The sequence below is a fragment of the Durio zibethinus genome, chromosome 1 (assembly GCF_047325235.1).
Source record: "Durio zibethinus cultivar Kanyao isolate XHJ-2024 chromosome 1, ASM4732523v1, whole genome shotgun sequence".
Classification (NCBI taxonomy): Eukaryota; Viridiplantae; Streptophyta; class Magnoliopsida; order Malvales; family Malvaceae; genus Durio; species Durio zibethinus.
In genome coordinates, this window is record NC_143162.1 from 4,718,491 (window position 1) to 4,742,124 (window position 23,634).

The window sequence follows — 23,634 nt, forward strand, 5'->3', positions numbered from 1 at the left end:
GTGGTGATTGACAACCGAATTACCAAAATTCATGCAAAGAACGTGATGATAAAGCTGCACATATGTAACTTTCTTGTCATATTGCAGTACTTCTTGAAGCTTCGTAGTTATCAAAGTTGCAGGCCAAGATTAGCAATGCGGAAGCAATGTGATCCAAATGAGAAACCAGTGGCCGAGGGCTAAATATAATACTATAGCTATAGGCAATTACAAGAAGCTTTTCTGAAGTGATCGGCCAAAATCAATGGAAAGAAACTAACATCAATAAAAAAATTGTTCTTAAGAGAAAAAGTAAATAAACAATTCAAGTTGAAAATTATAATCTTGATCATAACATTGGTGTAGATCAAGAAAAATAATCTTCAAGGGCAGAAGGTAATAATGTAATTAGCTCCACCAGTACATGAAGCCAAAGCAGACTTATCATCATAAGCATAACTATAAGCCTGAGGGCATTGGCTCTTGAAAATATTAGAATAATTAGTAGCCGGGCATGTCTCCGGGGCACCAAAAGTACCTGTGCAGCAATACTGAGGTTGCTTAAAGGCCAAACATGCGCTATTACAGGCAACGACGCCTCCATCAGACCCTTTAACCTGTAATTCCTGAGGGCAAACAGCATTCACATTGGCGGTGCAGCTGACAGGAGTGCAACCACTGGAACCGCCTAATTGTGGGGCGATTGAAAGAGGCAAGTTAAAGCCATCAACAAGGCTAATGTCAAAAAAATCTTGTCCATTGTTTGCTGCTAGGGTGAATTCTGCCAAGGATACTGGTGGGATCCCACCAGCACCGTTGCATGAAACCTGACAAGAGGCACAGTCCCCTGTTGCACATTGGAACTTGCCATTGACGTTTGTGCATTGAGTTCGATCCCAGAAGCGACCTGACCATGTTGCTGGAACGTCTAGGATCTAAGAGGCTTTTGAGGCTAACTCAAAGCCGGTTGTGGATAATGCAGGACCAGAACCTGTTAAACTTCCAGGCCAAACTGTGAAAGGGCAGTTGTTGTTTATTGTGAATGTAGCTGATTTGGCCCCTGCATTAATCTTTGTATTGAGCCAAATAATTGGCATCAATATTAGACATGAAAATCCCACCAAAAATAATTATTTCAATAACAAAAACATTTTGTATAATAATTCCAAAGAAAGAGCATAAAAAAAAAAAGGAAAAAGTAATGGGCAAAGGAAAGAGATTTACCAGAGAAGAAGAAGATGGCCGCCAGGAAGAGACCAGAGATAAGCTGAACTCCCATCATCTTTAAAATTTCTTTGATTCTTTTGATGAGATTATCAGTATATGCTTAATAGTTGGGTGCTGTCTCTATATATGTACATGAGGCCTGATGAGGCTTACGGTAATGATATATTAAACGATTTCGTCAATTAATTGGAAGCGTCAAAGGCTGATTTTTTTTTCCGTCTCTAGCTTATTAGTACTAAATAAGTCTCCTTAGACTTTATAGCTTTCAGGAATTTATTGCTTAACTTTCAGAGACAAATATTGCAAATATTTGAGATTCCCCGTTTTAGAGAACATCATGCTTAATATAAGAAATCACATGCCTTTGCACTTGGAAATCTACATCCAGAGATTTTCTATATAAAGATGGAGATTAGATTTCCATATACAAGCTAAATTCCAATAATACTTAGAAGATAAACATCAAGCATGTATTTCAGGACCACATCAGATTTGGATTTGCATGCAATACTTATGGAAGTCCATTAATTCCCTATCAAAAAATAAACCCAAGTTCATTATTTGTATAGTCCTAAGAGATTTGACAAATCAAAATATAAAAACTAAAAATCAATCTTCAAGGACAGAAAATTATAAGATAATTAGCTCCAGCGGCACATGTAAATGTACTAGTCTTATCATCATAAGCATAACTATAGGCCTGAGGGCATTGGCTCTTAAAAATCTTTGAATATTTTGTTGGTGGGCATGTAGCTGGGGAATTATAAGCACCGGTGCAGCAATATTGGGGTTGATTAAAAGCCAAACACGCGCTCTTGCAGGCGATAACACCTCCATCCGATCCCTTAACCTGCAATTCCGGGGGACAAGCTGCATTGACATTGGCAGAGCAACTCGTGGAATTGCAACCAGATGATCCGCCTTGTGGGGTAACTGAAAGAGGCAAGTTAAAGCCATCGACGAGACTAACATCATAAAAATCTTGTCCAGTGTTTGCTGCCAGGGTGAATTCTATCAGGGACGCTGGTGGGATTGCACCAGCGCCATTGCATGTAATCTGACCAGATCCACAGTCCGCGGTGGCGCATTGGAACTTACCATTAGTGTTTGCGCATTGGGTTCGACCCCAAAAACGGCCAGACCATGGGGCTGGAACGTTTAAGGTTGATGAAGCTTTTGAGGCCAACTGAAAGCCGGTTGAGGATAATTGAGGACCTGCACCTGTAAGAGTTGCTGGCCAAACTGTGTAAGGGCAATTGTTTGTAAATGTGAATGTAGCTGATTGAGCCCCTGCAAACAAAAATAGCTTCGTTAGGGAAGAGTTTATCAAAAACTTTTTTCCTTTTAATCATAGCAAGTTACAGATATTGCTTGAGAAAGTGACAAATTGAAATCAAACCACAAGGGAAAAGAGGGGAAATCATTTACCATAGAAGAAGAAAATGGCAAGGGAAAAGGCAAAGATAACTTGAGCCTCCATACTAACTTCTTTTGTTTTTAATTTCTTCTGTGATGATTCCAATGAAGAGCAAGCGGTGCTTTATATAGGCCTGGTGTTAAAATGGTGCATACATTCATATGCCAAGTCTCAGCAACTACAATTTTATTGAAAACAGGTTATATTTAGCATCTCCTGATCAGTATTGAGTGATGCAGGATTCTCTCTGAGTTAATGCCCCTCAAGAAACAATAAATATTAACTAACAAGAAAATTATATATAACATGTTTTCCATTAATTTACCTCTTTACCACAATAAGATGCCTAATGACTGACTTTCAACATGAATGGTTTTTCCAAATATTTAAATCTAAATTTAGTTAGACAGATAAGATGATATATATACACAAAGGATAAGATTGTTTTATCAACAATTATGTGATGATCTGTTAAAAAATGATAGATTCATAATTTCAATTATCAGATTTCAAATTCTAACAATTTCAAATAAAAAAAAAAGATTAAGGCTTTTTTTTTCTGTGCATACAATGAATAAGGTTGTTATTACCAAAAACAACCAAATTAAATTAAAGTTCAATTCCACTGGCCAAAAAAAATTTTAAAGTTCAACTCCAGATGAAAAAAACAAAATTAAAGTTCAGCTCTTGAATTCTCTCTATATTGGATGGGTTAAAAATTGAGAAAACATTCAAAGATTGTTGAATATTTCATGAGGGAAAACAATTGGCATCATACCTTACTATAAACACAAATGTATGATACAAATGTATGATGCCATTGTCTCTCTCACCAGAAATATCCAAACCTGGATTCAATCCTTTTTTAAATTTCTTCAGTTTTCTTTTCTAAACACAGACACACATAAGTGGACAACATTTTTTTCTTAGTTTTCACATCTCCATCATGGTTTCCAAGTAGATCTGTCCACTAGCTGAGTAAAGTCCTACGAAAGAATTTCGAGCTTGGACCTCCAACTTGGCTTGGAAGATTATTATATTATTAATATTTTTATTTAATTTTAAAATATATTTAAAATATTAAAATATTAATATAAAATTATTTTTAATATTTTAATAATAAATTTATATGAAATGGGATGGTTGAACCGAGCCTTCAGTAAATTTATAAAAGGTTTTAAATGAACTGATCCAATCCGACCTTTAAACTCCTTTAATTCAAAGATCTTATTTCCATTAGACATCTAACTCAAACAGTATTATTAATATCACATAAGTTTTTTTTTTATCATGTCTAAAATTCATTGAATGGACTCGAACTCAAAAGTCATCGAATACATTTGATAAGAGAAATGTTTGACAACGCATGAGTGGAGCTTGAAAGATGAATGAACAAGGCACCGAGGGTCCTTTGATTTTGGAGAAAGAATAAGCGAAGATGGATGGAAACAAGAGAAGCATGAGTTTTTTTTTATTGTTTTGTATTTCTATTGTTTTTTTAATTTGCTTAATTTTTTAAAATTATAATTTTTTAAAGTAAAATTTATCATTACTAGTATTGTGCCTGCACGTTATCATGTGATTTTTTTTTTATTTAAACAATCAAAGCAAGTATAACAGAATATTCAAAAAGATCAAATATATAAATGATGATAAAAAAACAGAAAATATAATCATATTTGGGCAAAGTTTGTTAATAAATAAAAGGTTTACTTGACTCTTATAAAGAGAAAGCTAAAGATATATACCCATCATTGTGCTTCAACACATAAAAGGTGCAAACCAACTCTAGAATAGAAACTTCCTCTATTTATTTTTGACTGACCACCATTGGAACGACATGGTTTAAATTGAATATGTAAAACAATCAAGAAAAAAAAATGATAACAAAATCTAATCAGAAGTTTCAAACTACAAACATAACGATCTAATAATGGATATATATTTGCCACTTCAATAAATACCAAACATGGTACAAAATAATATTTATTCTAGCATTTACATCACTATAGTTAGCAAATACAACCAAATTTCATTTAAAAAAACTGCAAATAAAACACTAAATTGACAGGAATAAAATTATCTAAAAATTTAGTACTAATCATGTATCGAGAGACAGGGTCAAACAATGGGAATAAAAGGTAAAACACTACTATGAGGGTTTGCTAAAACCCATTGGCCAAGAAGGGAGTATTTTCAGAGTAGCAGCAGCTGTAGAGAATCACAAAACCAACATCTCATAGGATTATCCAAAATAAAGACTAACTAAATTTTTCAATAATATATCAAAGTATCTATATCAAGCAACGAATTTAACTAATAAATATAATTTCATTGACTAAATATAACTCATTTAAATGTTCATTGCTTTATTTTTTTTTTTTTCTTGAAGCTTCATTTGATTGTTGTTTTTGCTCTAACTCATAATTCACATTACAAATGCTACCTTTACAAATGAAGAATAAAATTCACTAATAAGATAATAAATTCACTACATTTGTTTATTTAGCAATAAAAACAATAAGATCCAAAGGAATTACCGTCAGATTCTCCTATAGCAAGGTTTACTATAACAGTTGTTGCAATAATAGCTTCAGTAGACAACTCAGATGCAATGGTCAGGATGCTTGAAATCCTAACTGAACTACTACAATTTATAGCTCAAACTATAATTTGCTTTCAATCGCCACATTTCAATTGAATATACAGTGTATTAAAAGCAAACTACATGCATCAATCAATTTATTTACGGAATACATAATGTATAAATTAATAAGCTCCGCTGTCTTAGTACTTTTAACATAGTATACTTTTAATTTGTGGTTTCTCAAAGCAAAATATTAAAAAAATCAATTAATAAGCAAGCACCAATATTTAAGACGCATGTACATAATCAAAACCAAATTAAAACAAAAATAAGTACTAGTCATAGTAAAAAGATTGAGATTTGGGTAAATGCTTGAACCAAAATAAAGCAACAATCAAACTATATACTTTTAAGAAACAACAATCAAAGCAAGTAAGTTGCAGAGATAATAGTAGAAAAAGTAGCAAAAACTCAAGAAGAATAGTTAAATGCAAATAAGGAAAAATAAATTAGCATGGCTAACAATATTTATATTGATTTTTGGTTAGTTTTTAAATTATAAATTTCAAACAAAAATATGCAAAATATAGTTTTTGAAATAATTCTTCCAATAGTTGCATAATTGGCTTGTGTAGAGACCAAGATTCCCAAAATGCTTCTTTATTTATTGAGAAAATTTCTCAAAATATTAGTAACATCTAAAAATAATGATAAAAATATAAATGATGTATAATATAAAATTCTTTCATAGCTTGAGCCATTTGAAAAATCAAGGAAATAAAATTGCTCATGTTGTTGAATGCCAAGCAGATTATGCTTTTTATGAGATAATTTCGTAAAAACCACTGTAGTTTTATTTGAATTGCAACTTCACCACTGTAGTTTTAAATTCCAATAAAATTATGATGTTTTTAACTTTTTAGATATGCATTTATCCCTTAACTAAATTACAATTCTTTTTCAATTAAAAAAAATAAATCTCACATTACTTTAAGGTTTATTTCTGTTAAGCATATTTACTAGGTCATCATGGTCAGCCCCTTGGGTCGCTAGAACAATGCACGCTTAAGCGCCACATCATCTCCACTCAAAGAACCGGCTCACTCCTTATCAAGGAAGAGCTTGCCCCACCTCCCTACTAACGTCCCATCAAGACGACTCCAACTTATTTGGATTTATTAAATGTAATATATGTTTATTTAAAATTATTAAATATGATTTATAATTATTCACGTAGATCATTATCGAACTCATATATATATTTTATTAATTATTAATTGTCTCGATTAAATCGTCACCGATTATTTCGTACATAAAATAACGAGGAAATTGAGGTATATGAGACAATTCCATACTTCACACTTAAGCTTTCTTTCCCTTAAAACTTTTCACACACACCTCGTCTCCTTCTACAACCTTCCTGGTATATTTCATTGACTTGAGCAGCGGAGCACACCTCGAAAAAATAATGCCGGTGCTCTCTGATTGTGTTTTTTAACTGCAAGTTTCGACTACCTCATCTTTTACCTTTCTTATTTTCTCCTAACTAAAACATTTGAAAATACCTTCAACAATTTCTTATTGTTTTTTAACAGCCATTACACTCATTCATGTGATCCCTCAGAAGTAGAGTAATGGCTTTCATATATTATATATACTACATTCCTCCTATTGAATTGGCTAATGTTTTGCTAAATATGAATGGAATAGCAGTGCTTTTTCAATAATTAGTGAGATCAAAAGTGGTTTTCTCTCTCGCAGAATGGTGTTAGAGGTTTGATGCTGGACATGTATGATTTGCAGAATGACATCTGGTTGTGTCACTTCTTTGGAGGACGATGCTTCGACTATAAAGCCTTTGTAAGTCTACATGGACATCTGAAACCAATAATATATTTTATATGGACTCGGATTTTACAAAATTAGAATTTAACGATATCATGATCATTTTCAACAGAATAATTTTCAAGGGATGGAGATCATGTTCACAGTATCAAATTAGAGTTTATTCTTGATACTTTTATCCTAAAAGATTTTGCATCCATGATTCAGTGGCAAGATCTGTATTGCCTAGGGAGTTCAAGCATATGAAGGTAAAGCATGCAAACAAATAGGAAAAATATCTGGATATCAGGGGATGATGTAGGGCAAAGGGTTTGAATAATTTCTTTGACACAAAGTCGACACCATTATTATTCCAAACTTTAGGAGGCTGAGAAACAACATCATCAGAATGTAGTTTGTCAATAAAATGACCATTAGCTTTGAAATGCAGTATGTAAAATGACCATTAGGTTCCCATAGTTTGCAAATAAGATTTCAATAACCTTGATCTATTTAATCTCAATATTTGAGTTATCTTTATTTTATTTTGCCAACGTGATTAGAATAATCCACCACATACAAAACTAAAACTCTATAAATCAATCAAAATGAACTAACAGAAGACAACCATACTTTAACCAATAAATATGGAAAGGAAAAGCAAAAGGAAAGGACTAACATAGTAAAATTTCAGGTGGTTTTAAGCAACAAAAATGAAGTTTTTTGGCTTTTAAACCGAGGGATTGAGGTTTAGATCTAGGTTTTTTTGGTTGGGTTTTGGAAAATCCAAATCGATAGATGTTAACAAAGGTTTGAGAAGAGTCCGCAGGCATTTTTTATGAAATTTATCGCCAACGAACGACAAAGGAACAGCGGCCGACGACAAGAATGGAAAAATGAAAAAAAAAAATTGGGAGATTAATTTGATGATGCACTTAAACGGTGTAATTAGTGTGGGGTAAAAAGGGCAAAAGACGTGGAAAAAAAACAAGAAAAAGAAAACCAAACGGGAGGCCCCAGCTGATAGTTTGAGAGGAGATTAAATTTTGGTCCTAATAAAATTAAATGTATAGATGTTTTTTAACTATTCAAGCAATGAATATTTTTGGGATTCTCCTAACACTTTGATGCAACCCATTAAATTGTTCATTTTAATTTTTTTTTTGAAAAAAAAACCGTTACAAATTCTTTTAAAATCCATCATTATTCCTTAATTCAACCCACTAAATTATGTTATATTCCTTACCGTTTCTACTAATGGATTCATTCATCTAACCTATTAAAAATTTTTATCTATAACAATAGATAAAAGTTTCCCTATTTTACCACGATAGAACAGATACGCAACGTCTTAAAAAAAATTTCATGAATAGTTGTGGAATAATTTGTCCCTTGTTTTTTCTTAACAAAAGCTTTAGGTTGGAAGGTCCATAAATTAATGGGCTGAGCCTTGGTCTATTTCTTGCTTTTTGTTTACAGCCTTAAGATCTTGCGATTGGGTCTCTCTGCTTTAATTTTTTTCATTATAATTCTATATTAATTATAAAGCTCCTTATTTAAAAATATATTGCACTTGAATATATATAAATATATATTTAATATATATACTAAAAATCTTAGTTACATATTTTAATTTAATATATATTTAAAAACTTAATTAAAAAGTAAAATTTTGGTCAAAATAAATTACAATATGAAAAAAAATAATAACTAGTCTTAGGTATCTATACATAATATAAAAGTTGTCCCTATCTTTCAATTGAAAGCTACCTTAGCTTTAGTATTAAATAATATTTGAAGGGTAAATTTGAATGAAATGATGGTATTTTAGGATAAAGATGTCTTTATAATAATTAATTGATATTTTTTTCATTTTGGGAGTCTCTATTAATTTTCCTAAAATTATTTTCTACATCAAAGTACTTATTACACCTCAAATTAAAAGCTTAAAAAATATCAATAAAATTATAAAAACTGTTCTTAAACTTCAATTTGCTGCCAAATTATTAATTTTACTATTCATTTGATGAAATTTATCTTCTATCTTACTTTTATTTGATCTCAAATCCCACTAAATTTATAATTATTGGATGTCTAAGACTTTAGGTATTTTTAACTTTGAGTCATGTTATCGATAAACATTGTGAAAGAAATCATTGGAATTAATCTAAAATTGGAACGAAGAAAAGACTAATGAAATATACAACTCATTTCCTTTGAATTCATAACTTGCATATTAAATTGTATCGACACCTTTGCCCATAATCAAATATCCCTTTTCCTTGCCACCTATCGATGAACGTTGAGGAAGAAATAAACTAACTGATGCAATCAACTACAATACAGGAGACCATTTGAGAAATCACCAACTCTTGAAAGACGAAATAAGGTCAAGAAGCCGAGCAACTCCAAAAGTATAAATAGTTAATAGTTGTTTAATATTATAAAATAATCATTTTATCATAAAAATTTCAAAATAAAAGTTTTTGAGTATAAATTTTGGATTAAAGTTTTGAAAAAGTTTATAAAATTCATCCATTTGAAGAGAATTAATGGGGTGAAGATTTAGCACCAAAGTTTTTAAAAATGGATTGATTTATTTATGAGTAATGCCCTAACTTTGTTACATTTATTATTTGTATTTAAAAAATTTAGAATAAACTCAACAGCGAATAACTACAAGCCCTTTTTTTTTGTTATTTAATTTTTTTTACATGAATTAAATTTATCAATTATTTTTTAAATAAAAGGGTAAGAATAAAAACTAAATATAACAATTTATTAAATAAATTAAATGATAAAAAACTATCTAGGAAAACTCTTTTTTGTTAAAAGAATTTGATAACATAAAATTTAATATATTTTTATACCATAAATAAAAATATATGTTAAGATATAAACAAAATATAAATATATTTTTAAAACACATATAAATTAAATTCTCAAATGCATTTTTATTATGTAATTTATAATAATTAATTTTTATGTATTTAATTTTCATAATTGATAAAATATAATTATATCAATATCAATACATATATTTAAATATATATAAATAAAAATCATTAAATAATTTTTATTTGATATAATATAATTTAAAATCATAATTTAAAATTAATTAAATAAAATAATTATAAATATTTTTAAAAAACCCCTCGCGAGGGCATCATTCTAATTTTAATTAAAAACAAGCATGGATAATTTAAAAAAAAAATAAATTGAAAATTGTATTCTATAACATATATATAATTCGTTTTTGTTATATTGATTGTAATTTTTAATTTCACAAATAAAATTAAAATTTTGTTATATGTCTCATTTTTTAATCATTATTTTTTTATTTTTTATTAATCCTAAAAGCATATATCACTCTATTTGTCATATATTAAAAAAAAAAAAAACAGATCACTACCAATTCTATAGTGGAATTTACTTTCACTTTTTTTTTTGATAAAAAAATCTGAAAAGAGATAGATAAATTATTCAGTCTTCAGGTTAAAGTAAGATATATCATATTTAACAGTTTAAGATAAGTAGTTACAAATTGTGCATTCGAAATGATCTCAATAAATAATCACTGACAAGACTCAAATTCAAGACCTCTTAATTAAAAAAATAATCTTAATCAATTAAATCAAATATTTATTGATAAATTTTGTTCCCTTTAAATTTTATAAATTGGACATCTAAATTCTTTTGGGTTGAAATTGGGCTCAACAAACCATTTCTCCCCTTTTTTTTTAAATCACAAGCCGCCTCTTCCAACTTCCCCCTCTCTTCACTACTTCTCTTTTCTACAATATGTAAGATGTCATCATTGATGCAATTGTGACTTCATCTACTTCTTTCCATTCCATTTTTCTTGCTTTGTGTTGCGTATTAAAATTATAACTCAGGCAATGGGCAATTGGCAAAGGAACTTTCACATTCATCACATTAAACTACGAAAAAAGGTATTAATGCAAAGTCATAAATAGTTACCAACTCTAGCACATGGGGGAAAGAGAGGCGTGGGACAATACAATCTCAATCATTGACCAAACTAAAAGCCCTTTTTTTCACAAATCCGAATCCTCTTATATTCACTATCTACATCCAAAACTAATCAAAAGAATCAAATTTGACAGATGATTGATGCATATATGTATATGAAAAAAGAATCTAATTAGGTAAGTATTCAGTTTGATGATTAGTGTTATTATTGTTTTTAAATTCAACTTTTTAAATTTATATTTTTAATAAAGTAAGTCATAGCTTAGTATAAAATAAAAAAATTTATTCATGTTGAAATTTAAATTTTAAATGTAAAATAAAATTATACAAATTAATTAAATTTAAATTTAAAAAATATTATAATATGTGTTTGTGATTGTGAACACTTATTAAAAATGCTTAGAAAATTGTTTTTAAAAAATAAAGTTTTCCTGTTAATGTAACATTTTTTTTTTTAAATATAAAACCAATTTTAACCTCCTATAATTTTTTTTTCGTCATAACGAAGAAAAATAAAAAAGACAAAAAGTCAAACTAAGACCGGGCTCTTTTAATATTTAAACAGCCTCCTGGTCAATGGATTCAGTATAAACTTCTAGTTTTTTTTTTTTTTGAAAGCAACTCTGCCTAACGTCATTCCAGCTCCCGATAGAAAGAAAAAGGAAAGAATTGGTTTCCACAGAAAGGAACGAAAAAAGCAAGAATGGAATTTGCAGAGTTGAGAGAAGCGATTGAGAAAATAGAAGTGGTGGATTCTCATGCACACAATATTGTTTCTTTAGATTCCTCTTTTGGTTTCATCAATTCACTGTCCGAAGCAGCTGGTCAAGCCTTATCCTTTGCTCCTCACTCCCTCTCTTTCAAGGCAAACCCATCCACATCCTCTTCTCCTTTTTTATTTTATAGAACAATCCCATTTTTCTGTTTTCGTTATTGGGTTTATTTCGCTTTTTTCTTGTTTGTTGCTTAATGCCATAAAACGATGGTGAAAACTTCAAAGATTTTTTTTTTTTTTTGAAAAAAGAAGCTTTTCGGTTGTTTTCATTATGGTTCATTTCTGTTTGGTTGACTTTGTTTTGGATAGTTTAAAACGACATTCTAATTCGATTATTTTTACTATTTCTTTAATGCTATGCTTATGTCTTTGTTTAATAAACTGAGATCCATTTATGAATCTTATTTTTTATGCTTGTTTGTTAGTATTAGTATAGATCACGGTTGATTTTGGTTCCTAAGTTTAGAAATAGAACTAAAAATGTTGACTTTTTCTTTGACATTTTCTGGGTGTTAAATCTGCCGTTTGAAAAATGAATAAGTGCTCAAAGCCTCAAACAAGGCCTTCATTTTGGTGTTTACCTACAAAAGCAAGTTTTTTTAAACGATATAAAAGTAAAAAAAATTGCAGCTTTTTTGAATAACAAAGTGCATGGTTTTACCTTTTATAGACTAATTATGATATATTGATAGCACATTTTAATCATTTGCTTTTAAGAAGTGTAGACACACAATTGGGTCCAGGTTCAGATCAATTGGGTCTGGTCTAAATGGGTAAAACTATTTTAATTTCTATCTGATATTATTTTTATTATTATTTTTTTCTTTTGTATTTTTATGTATTTTATTATTATTATTATGTATTAATATATGTATATCTGTATTTATTTATTTTTTTATTTAGAATAGATTTATATGTATTTTATTTATATAGATATATTTAATATTATTTTTTTTTTGTAATATATTTTTGGATTTATCTTATTTTATTTTATTTATTTTTTTAATTATCTGTCAATTTTATTTTATTCATTTATCTCATTTTTTTATTATCCGATTATTATTTTTTTTCCTTTTTTGGAAGGTTGAGATTGAAGCTGAAGAATCCTACTGGGAATGGGGATTCAATCAGAAGAGTCCAGATTGGATTCAAAGATTGAATCCTCGTCCAAAGAGGAATTGGGATTGATTAGAAACTCCTGATCAATCCCTATAAAAGAGACCTTCCTGGAATAGATGGAACACACAGAGAAGAAAACAGTGAGCTAGAGCTACTGATTTGAGAGGAAAAGGCGTAGAGAAGAGTATAGAAGGCTAAGAAAAGGTTTAGGAAAGTTCTAGGAATCATCAAAAATTTTTTGGGAAATTTTCAAAATTTTTTTCTGGGAATTTCTGGAAAATTCCAGATTCCGGTTGAATTTTTCGGCGAAGTTTGAATTTTTCGACGAAAATTCTAGTCAACCTTGAAGTTTTCGGTGACCTGCCCAGTTTTCGGCGAAGAATCCCAGAAACCGGTGATCTTCTGACCAACTTCCGGTGAACCTCCCGTGAAATTTCCAGATTCCGACGATATTTTCCAGAATCCGACGAAAATTCCACTGGTTTTCTTCAGCTTTTAGAGAGAAGGGAGAGAAAAAAAGAAAGGAGAGAGAGAGAGAGGGGAGGAGCGTTCTGCCGAAAAACAGAGGGAAGTGCCTTTTATACCCTTTCAAAACGACGTCGTTTTGGCCTTAAGTAACCCAGAAAATCCGCGCGTTTTGTCGAGATCCGACCCGACCCGAGCGTCGACCCGCTTCCTGACCCGCGCGTGTCTGCCCCCCTCCAAGCCGAGCCCAGTTCCAAGCCGCTCCCCCCGAGCCGTTTTTCCTTCTTGAGCCGAGCCGATAGCCGAGCCGCTCCAGATTTTTTTTTTTTTTTCAAATTTTTTTTATTTATTTTTTATTTATTTATTTATTAGGTTAGATTCATTTAATATTTTTTATCTTTATCTTATTTTTATTTTTGTTTTACTTTTCTTTATTTTTTTTTATCTTTATTTATTTTTCACTTTTATTTTATTCTATTTTCTTTAAATAAAAATCAAAAAAATATTTTTGAGGAAAAGTTGAAAGTATCAATTTTCCTTAGAAATAAATTTTCAAAAAAATATTTTTGGGAAAAAGTTGAAAGTATCAATTTTTCTTAAAAAATAAACTTTCAAAAAAAAGATTTTTGAGGAAAAATTGAAAGTATCAATTTTTCTTGGAAATCAAAGTTTCAAAAAATATATTTTTTAGGGAAAGTTGAAAGTATCAATTTTTCTTAAAAATAAATTTTCAAAAAAAAAAAGGATTTTTGAGGAAAAGTTGAAAGTATCAATTTTTCTTGGAAATCAAAGTTTCAAAAAATATATTTTTGAGGGAAAGTTGAAAGTATCAATTTTCCTTAAAAATAAATTTTCAAAAAAAAAGATTTTTGAGGAAAAGTTGAAAGTATCAATTTTCCTTGAAAATCAAAATTTCCGAAAAATATTTTTAGGAAAAAGTTGAAAGTATCAATTTTCCTTAAAAATAAATTTTCAAAAAAATATTTTTGGGAAAAAGTTGAAAGTATCAATTTTCCCTACGCAAGAACGATCATTCTTTCTTTCCTTCCTATTTTGATTTTGATTTTGATTTTTCTTTAACTAATCCGACGCGGAGCCTCTGCAAGTAAAACAGTAGTTTTTCTTGCATACTCTTGAGGTGAGGGAATTTTTTCAATTTTTCGCTAAAAGTATTAGAGTCAATTGAGAATAATTTTCAATAATTAATTACTTGGTAAAACTTTAAGGCTTTTTGGATAACATAAATTTAAGCTGGTACCATCTTTTGATGGGCGTTGTGAGGGTGCTATAACCTTCCTCACACGTAACTGAACTCCCGAACCCTGTTCTGGTTAGCAGACCCAAACCTATTCTTTTAGGGACCCTTAAGCTTAGGTGTTCCCTGAAAAGACAGATTCTTTAGGTGGCCAATCGCACCTAGATAAAAAAGATTGGTGGTGACTCCCTAAAGTCAATGTCTAGAGATAGATCCCCGGATCTAGACGTTATGACAGCTTGACGACTCCACTGGGGACCTTGAGAGTCAGGCCAGTAAATAATTTGTGTTATCCAAAAGCCGAATAAAATTGAACCTTGTTGTATATATGTGTTATTATTTATTCATGTTTTATTTACCTTGTTAATTATGTCATTCATGTGCATGTGCATAACATGAGCTCTATACCCGAGCTCCGTCCCTTTAGGAGGGAGTAAAGTACCTATTGCTTTCGTGAGGTCTAATGCCTCCGCAGTGGCTAGCGAAATACTCTCACTCAAATTGAACCTTTTTTCGCTTGTAGCCTGTAATGGGTGAGGATTAGGGTGTCTTACTAGTCTGTGATGGACAAAGATGTAAGGAACAATTTGAAGACCTTTAGACTTTGACCTTAAAACTGCATATAGTGAACCTTAAGAATGCCTAAACCTAAGATAGAGTCATTTCTACCTAATGATAGATATACCCTGAAATTAAGACATAAAAAGGGTGTTTATCTAATCATTTTGATTGTTTAACTTTGTGTATCATTTTCATTATCATATGTAACATTATGCATCAGCATCACTTTCATTTCATCCATGGAACTAACTACGTTGTTTGTCTGATTGTATGCATCTGTATTATTTTTATGATCATATTTTAACACAATCATTTGCATCCATGTCATATTAGATTTCATTCAGAAAAATATACATTTCATTCGTGCATCAAAGTATCATACATAAAGCATAGCATAACATTTCTAATCATGAGTATGGTACTCAAGGTTCCAGGATAGCTCCATCTAGCGAAAACCCTACTCATCCCTACAACACAAGATCCAGAGCAAGGCAAATGGAGGAGAAAAGTTTCCATAGATTTGAAAAACTAGAAAAAACACAAGAGAAGATTGAAAGTGAGCTAAGCAAGATTTTGGAGGCTCTTAATAACATGAATAAAGGAAAAAAAGTTAAAGAAAGTACAAGCCAGCAAGTTTTCCCATTATAAGAAGTGGCTGACCCTCTGTACCCTCCAGATTTTGGTCCACCTCAAACTCATTCTGCTCAAGAGGTCCCGTTACAACACTTCGCATATCCAACATATCCTGGAATGCCATCAGCTTTCAACCCAGGACAGTATAATAGCTATATAAATCTTGTCTTCACTGAAAAGGCAGCAGAACCAATTCCTGATCTAGATGATTTAAAAGAAAAAAAGAAAAAAAAATGAGATTGAAAGCTGAAGAAAGTTTCAAGATTAGCATGCTAGAGTAAATGCTAAGGGCTGTGGAAGGATTTAGTTTTTATGGGTCAGTTGATGCTGCTGGGCTCTACTTGGTTCTTGATGTGGTTATCCCCATAAGTTCAAAGTACCGAAATTTAAAAAATATGACGGTACAAAGTACCCCAAAACCCACATCACCATGTATTGCAAGAAGATGGCAGCTCATGCACATGATGAAAAACTCTTGATGCATGTTTTTCAGGATAGTCTTACTGGCTCTACGGCCAGATGGTATGTTCAGCTGGATAGGACTCACATTCACTCTTGAAGCGATATGGCACATGACTTCATCGATCAGTATCGACATATTATCGATTTGACCCCAGATCGTTTGTCTTTGCAGAATATGGAGAAAAAGTCAAACGAGTCTTTTAAAGAGTATGCCCAGAGATGGAAAGATATAGCTTCACAGGTACAACCTCCACTGACAGAAAAAGAGACCACAGTGCTATTTGTTAGCACTTTAAAACCTCTTTATTATAAAAAGATGATAGGAAATGCAACAAAGAATTTTGCTGACATGGTAATCTCTGGAGAAATTATTGAAAGTGCCATAAAAAATGGTAAGTTGAGAGGAGGAGAAACCAAGAAGACATTAAAAAAGAAAGAAGCTCAAGCTCAAGCTGTGAGCTTTGATAGACAACAATTCAGGAGTTATCAACCCTATCCATCCCAAGGTTACTCTCTATACTATCCTGCTGTGAATAATGCCTCATCCTATCCATACCAGCTAGCTCCACAACCACCTTATTCATCCACACACCAATCAATTTTTAGCCCCCAAGATCTTACATACAGCCTTAACATTCAAGCTCCTGTAAGAACCCAAATTCACCATATTAACCAAGCAAGTGGTTCACGAGAACAACGTACTACTCGAGAAAAATTTGTATTTGATCCAATCCCTATGACTTATATAGAGTTATATCGAGAACTCTATAATAGCCATTTGATTGCCCCCAGCCATGTGGAGCCGCTTAAACCACCCTACCCAAAGTGGTATGATCCTACAGCCCACTGCGACTATCACTATGGAATTACTGGCCATTCTACTAAAAATTGCACTGCTTTAAAGTATAAGGTGCAATGGTTGATCAATGATGGAATGATAAGTTTTGATCAAGAAAAAGTAACAACATCTAATGTTAGCGCTCTGAGTGAAAGTCAAGAACAGAAAGGGGCTGGAGAGTCACAATGAATTGAGGGGCAAGATGTCAATAGAGATTCTTCACCTGATCGCATATGGAGACAATTTTAAAAAATGGAGATAAGGCTGGTTGAAGGTTTTTTCTGTCATTTTAGGATTTCTTTTCAAATAATGTTAGATTTTTTTGCAATATGACTTCACTTGTTATCGTTTTAATAAAGGCAAGTCAATGCATTTAATTACATTTTTCACTTGACAATTACTCCATGCTTCGTTACCTTTCATAACTTTACATTCCCTTTCTTAAATTTTAGATGATGAATATTTAGACAATGATAACAATAATTCTGAGATTTAATTTTGAGAACTCATCCATATTAATATGAGAAGATGATTTGAGCAAAAATAGGCTGTTACTGGAGGTGAAATAGATATGTCTTGAAGATGTGTAATCTTTTATACAGATTCATGAGCTTTGTTCAATAGATGATGTTCAAGAAAGGTATTCACAATTGAGATGAAAAATGGCCATCTTTCTTTTACCATTCGAAAAACCATTTATTGCTACCCCTTTGAGCCTGTTATGATTTCTGTTTCTGAAGAACCTTAACCCAGGATCACCCTCTACACTGGGGGGTAATTTTTGAAAAAATTTCACAAAAGGTCTCAAAAATAAATAAAAAATAAAAAATGCCACACATGACTTGGGGTAAAGCAATGAGAAGCTTTTGTGTGAGGAAAGAAAAAATAGTGGGGTAAAATGTCAAGTTGTATCAAATGATCCTTCGGTCTTGAACCTTTTTAATACATGTTTTGAGCCTATTATATCCATTTTTTTTATGACCCTTCACCTTGGCCTACATTACAACCTTGAAAAGTCCATTTGGATCAAGTGTGAATACTCAACTTGAATGATCATATGTTGAGCGAATGCATGCTCATGATGAAGCAATGGAATCATGCTACATTACTCTAAAGTTTAATGTATGAAGGATATCAACAATAGATGAAAAATGAAAAAAAAAAAGAAGATAGAAAAAAAATGAAAAAAAAAATTCAAATTGAAAACCTGAAAGGTTGATTTTGATAGAAAAAGATCCAGGTCAAATGGCACATGAATGGAAGACCAAAGACATCTGAAGATCCCTCAAAGACTGGGGCAGAGTTCGCTAAGCTCAAGATGACTTCAGCAGTAAATGGAATGAGTTTTTGAAAAAGAATCCTAAATTAATGTTGAAAATTATCTGAATATTCATCATTTGGACATACCATTCATCCCACTGACATGTATCCAATTTATTTCCTCTCTCATTTATTTTGTACCAAAATAAATCTTCATTCACCTTATGTTCTTTTATTGTTATACCCCTAGAATGAATTGAGAAAATGCTTGATTGCATTGTATTTGTCAAGATTTAAAATGATACTGAGTGAATATGTGCTTAAAAAAGTCTTGCATTCATTTGAAAAGAAATCTAAGATGATGGTGGTAACAAAGTGGTAGAAACCTAAAAGAGATGGTTGTGAAGGATATATGATGTGATCAAATGAAGAATATAATGGGATAAATCTTGAAAAGTGATATAACCAAGTGATGAGTAAAATGATGAATTGATCGATATGACTTGCAAGTTATGATTGAATGATGAGAACAATTAGTGGACAAAGTCTGTTTTGGAACGGCAAATGCTGAGACACCTATGAATAATGACCCAGTGATAGTGGATGAAACTTGTTTTGAAATTGGTTAGTGCTGAGAAATTCATTGAGTGATGGTCAAGTGATGATTGATTGATGAAGCTTATTCCAAAGTATTGAGAAACTGAACAAAGAAGAATATGAGTGAAAAAGATAATTGAGAGCTACACTGGTTCAATCTTAGAAGAGCAGTGTAATTGGATCCCTAAAGAATCAAAGGGCTTGATGCCTAAGAAAAGAGCTTGAAAAACTTGAGTACCATACATTGAACAGGAATTAATTGGCCAACATTTGCATAGCATGCATTGAAATTCATATGTATTTGCATAGCATACACTACTTTCAGAAAAGTATAGTGTATAAATTCAAAAAGCAAGGGTGTTCCAACATCCCATATGGAGAAGACAGATATGAAGATATTTTGCAAAATTGAAAAAAAAGCTTGTCAGGTAAGTTCCTAATCCTTGAAATAGGATGTCTTTTGGTATCAGGGTTGATTTATAAGACCTTTGGGCATAATCCCTTGAAATTCCTTCAAACACAACTTTCAACTCCTTTGGACATGATCGTCAAGGAGCAATTTACTTTCCAAAGTCGTGGTGTCTCTGTTTAGAGGAGCAATTTACTTTTTCAAAGTCGTGGTGCCTCTGTTTAGAGGAGCAATTTACTTTTCAAAGTCGTGATGCCTCTGTTTAGAGAAGCAATTTACTATTTCAAAGTCGTGGTGCCTCTGTTTAGAGGAGCAATTTACTTTCAAAGTCGTGGTGCCTCTGTTTAGAGGAGCAATTTATGTTTTTCAAAGTCGTTGAGCCTCTGTTTAGAGGAGCTTTGGTAGAAAAAAAAAAACAAAAAAAAACAAAAAACAAAAAAAACAAAAAAATAAAAAAAACACAAAAAAATAAAAAAACACAAAAAAAACAAACAAAAAAACAAAAAAAATGACAATGTTGAGTTGAGTCTTGATTGGGTGTCTACGTCTTTGTACAATTTCTGTTTCACAGAAAATGTGCAAAGAGGGGCAGCTGTAGACATCCAATTGGGTCCAGGCCCAGATCAATTGGGCCTGGCCCAAATGGGTAAAATCATTTCAATTTCTATCTGGTATTATTTTTATTATTTTTTTCTTTCTTTTGTATTTTTATGTATTTTATTATTATTATTATGTATTAATATATGTATATCTGTATTTATTTATTTTTTATTTAGAATAGATTTATATGTATTTTATTTATATAGATATATTTAATATTATATTATTATTATTATTATTATTTGTAATATATTTTTGGATTTATCTTATTTTATTTTATTTTATTTTAATTATCTGTCAATTTTATTTTATTCATTTATCTCTTTTTTTTTATTATCCGATTATTATTATTATTATTATTTTTTCCTTTTTTGAAAGGTTGAGATTGAAGCTGAAGAATCCTACTGGGAATGGGGATTCAATCAGAAGAGTCCAGATTAGATTCAAAGATTGAATCCTCGTCCAAAGAGGAATTGGGATTGATCAGAAACTCCTGATCAATCCCTATAAAAGGGACCTTCCTAGAACAGATGGAACACACAAAGAAGAAAACAGTGAGCCAGAGCTACTGATTTGAGAGAAAAAGGCGTAAAGAAGAGTATAGAAGGCTAAAAAAAAGTTTAGGAAAGTTCTAGGAATCATCAAAAAATTTTTGGGAATTTTTCAAAATTTTTTTCTGAGAATTTCTGGAAAATTCCAGATTTCGGTTGAATTTTTCGGCGAAGTTTGAATTTTTCGACGAAAATTTCAGCCAACCTTGAAGTTTCTAGCGACCTGCCCAGTTTTCGGTGAAGAATCCCAGAAACCGGTGATCTTCCGGCCAACTTCCGACGAACCTCCGACGAAATTTCCAGATTCTGGCGACATTTTCCAAAATTCGACGAAAATTTCACCGGTGTTCTTCAGCTTTTAGAGAGAAGGGAGAGAAAAAAAGGAAGGAGAGAGAGAGAGGGGAGGAGCGTTCTGCCGAAAAATAGAGAGATGTGCCTTTTATACCCTTTCAAAATGACGTCGTTTTGGCCTTAAGTAACCTAGAGGATCCGCGCGTTTTACCGAGATCCGACCCAACCCGAGTGTAGACCCGCCCCAAGCGTCGACCCGCTTCCTGACCCGCGCATGTCTGCACCCCTCCAAGCCGAGCAGAGCCAAGCCGAGTTCCAAGCCGCTCCCTCCGAGCCGTTTTCCCTTCCTTGAGCCGAGCCGAGCCGATAGCCAAGCCGCTCCAGGTTTTTTTTTTTTCAGAATTTTTTTTATTTATTTGTTTGTTTTATTTATTTATTTATTTATTTATTAGGTTAGATTCATTTAATATTTTTTATCTTTATCTTATTTTTATTTTTGTTTTACTTTTCTTTATTTTTTTTATCTTTATTTATTTTTCACTTTTATTTTATTCTATTTTCTTTAAATAAAAATCAAAAAAATATTTTGAGGAAAAGTTGAAAGTATCAATTTTCCTTAGAAATAAATTTCCATAAAAATATTTTTGGGAAAAAGTTGAAAGTATCAATTTTCCTTAAAAAATAAATTTTCAAAAAAAGGATTTTTGAGGAAAAGTTGAAAGTATCAATTTTTCTTGGAAATCAAAGTTTCAAAATATATATTTTTGAGGGAAAGTTGAAAGTATCAATTTTCCTTAAAAATAAATTTTCAAAAAAAAAGATTTTTGAGGAAAAGTTGAAAATATCAATTTTCCTTGAAAATCAAAATTTTCGAAAAATATTTTTAGGGAAAAGTTGAAAGTATCAATTTTCCTTAAAAAATAAATTTTCAAAAAAGAGATTTTTGAGGAAAAGTTGAAAGTATCAATTTTCCTTAAAAATAAATTTTAAAAAAAAAAGATTTTTGAGGAAAAGTTGAAAGTATCAATTTTCCTTGAAAATCAAAATTTCCGAAAAATATTTTTAGGGAAAAGTTGAAAGTATCAATTTTCCTTAAAAATAAATTTTCAAAAAAGAGATTTTTGAGGAAAAGTTGAAAGTATCAATTTTTCTTAAAAATAAATTTTCAAAAAAATATTTTTGGGGAAAAGTTGAAAGTATCAATTTTCCCTACGCAAGAACGATCATTCTTTCTTTCCTTCCTATTTTGATTTTGATTTTGATTTTTCTTTAACTAATCCGACGACGGAGCCTCTGCAAGTGAAACAGTAGTTTTTCTTGCATACTCTTGAAGTGAGGGAATTTTCTCAATTTTCTACTAAAAGTATTAGAGTCAATTGAGAATAATTTTTAATAATTAATTAATTGGTAAAACTTTAAGGCTTTTTGGATAACACAAATTTAAGCTGGTACCATCTTTTGATGGGCGTTGTGAGGGTGCTATAACCTTCCTCACACGTAACCGAACTCCCGAACCCTATTCTGGTTAGCAGACCCGAACCTATTCTTTTAGGGACCCTTAAGCTTAGGTGTTCTCTGAAAGGATAGATTCTTTAGGTGGCCAATCGCACCTAGATAAAAAAGATTGGTGGCGACTCCCTAAAATCAATGTCTAACGATAAATCTCCGGATCTAGACGTTATAACAAGAAGCAAGTAGTAAATGTCAATCTTCATTGCCTGCTAGCTTTGAAAGGTTAGACTCTTTATCTTTTTTTCTTAACAGAGTTAAATTTTTTTTTGGCAGAGGAATTTGAGGGAGATTGCAGAACTCTATGGCACGGAATCATACTTGGATGCTGTGGAACAGTATCGTAGATCATCTGGCTTACAAGCCATTAGCTCAAAGTGCTTTAAAGCCGCAGGTATCTCTGACGTTCTCATTGATGATGGATTGAAACTTGACAAGAAGCGTGACATTCATTGGCATAAAAGCTTTGTACCATTTGTTGGTAGGATACTCAGAATTGAAAGCCTTGCCGAGAAGATTCTCGATGGAGTGGGATACCTTCTGAATCTTCTTTTTCAACTTTACATTAAATTGTAGTGTAAACATCATAAGCATATTATTTCATGGCAAATTCGTTTTTTTACATTTTATTTCATTGTAAATTCATTCCCACAACAAATGCCCGTTTTTCTTTTCATTGGTGTTGTGTTTGTTCACAGGGGATGCCAGATGGATCTCCTTGGACACTGGATGCATTCACTGAAGCATTTTTGAAAAGCTTGAGGTCATATCCTTTCAGATAGTTATAGAGATTTATAATGGTCATATTCTATTTCTCACAGATATGTGGCTTGAAGAAGCTGCATGCACCTTTACCACATCTTATTCACCCAATGACCTGGTCATTCATAACTGAAAAAAACTTATTTACTGGGTGCTTGTTTTGATGCTTTGAAATTAACATTTTATCTGCAACATATAACTGAATTTTTAATGATAGTTCATGTAACTTTGGTTGACCACCAATGGATATATTTGTTATAAGAATTAGAAAGTATATATTACCTATAATCATAATCATGTGCATTTAACAAAAATCAAATTAAATTTTTAGTTTCTTCATAAGACTTCAAATCTACAATCAAATATCAAACATGTTTTTTTTTTAATCAACCGCAATTTATCTCTATATAATCCGTACTTTTAATTTTATTTTAGATTTTTTCTCCCATTATAATGCAGTTCTTTTTCAACATAAGAGTTAGATTTGAGTAACTTTTTAAAAGGTTAAAAATTATTAATT

At 31.3% G+C, this 23,634-nt stretch overlaps 2 protein-coding genes and 1 pseudogene across 3 annotated transcripts; 1 reads left to right on the forward strand and 2 right to left on the reverse strand.

Moving 5' to 3' along the window:
• Positions 1-362: 362 nt before the first annotated feature.
• On the reverse strand, positions 363-1,352 carry LOC111311013 (thaumatin-like protein 1b; annotated as a pseudogene).
• Positions 1,353-1,822: 470 nt separating this feature from the next.
• Positions 1,823-7,436, reverse strand: LOC111311014 (thaumatin-like protein 1). 2 transcript variants are annotated; one of them, XM_089758844.1, is made up of 2 exons: positions 7,398-7,436; positions 1,823-2,512 (listed from the first exon to the last, which is right to left on the reverse strand). In XM_089758844.1, the coding sequence occupies exons 1-2, from the start codon at positions 7,434-7,436 to the stop codon at positions 1,823-1,825; spliced, it is 729 nt and encodes a 242-aa protein (XP_089614970.1). The 2 variants fall into 2 exon arrangements, with proteins under 2 accessions (XP_089614970.1, XP_022766125.2); XM_022910390.2 differs by lacking the exon at positions 7,398-7,436 and adding an exon at positions 2,635-2,686 and having other exon boundaries at positions 1,823-2,496.
• Positions 7,437-11,730: 4,294 nt separating this feature from the next.
• On the forward strand, positions 11,731-23,551 carry LOC149520296 (protein fluG-like). Its single transcript, XM_089741517.1, has 3 exons — positions 11,731-11,892; positions 22,629-22,880; positions 23,051-23,551. The coding sequence occupies exons 1-3, from the start codon at positions 11,731-11,733 to the stop codon at positions 23,132-23,134; spliced, it is 498 nt and encodes a 165-aa protein (XP_089597643.1). The 3' UTR covers positions 23,135-23,551.
• Positions 23,552-23,634: the final 83 nt, after the last annotated feature.

Coding starts and splice junctions, on each gene's coding strand:
- LOC111311014 (XM_089758844.1), bottom strand. CDS start 7,436: ATGTTGTTTCTCAGCCTCCTAAAGTTTGGAATAATAATG. Junction 2,513..7,397: donor TAAAGTTTGGAATAATAATG/GTGTCGACTTTG, acceptor TCCCTAACGAAG/CTATTTTTGTTTGCAGGGGC.
- LOC149520296 (XM_089741517.1), top strand. CDS start 11,731: ATGGAATTTGCAGAGTTGAGAGAAGCGATTGAGAAAATAGAAGTGGTG. Junction 11,893..22,628: donor CTCACTCCCTCTCTTTCAAG/GCAAACCCATCC, acceptor TTTTTTTGGCAG/AGGAATTTGAGGGAGATTGC. Junction 22,881..23,050: donor CCGAGAAGATTCTCGATGGA/GTGGGATACCTT, acceptor GTTTGTTCACAG/GGGATGCCAGATGGATCTCC.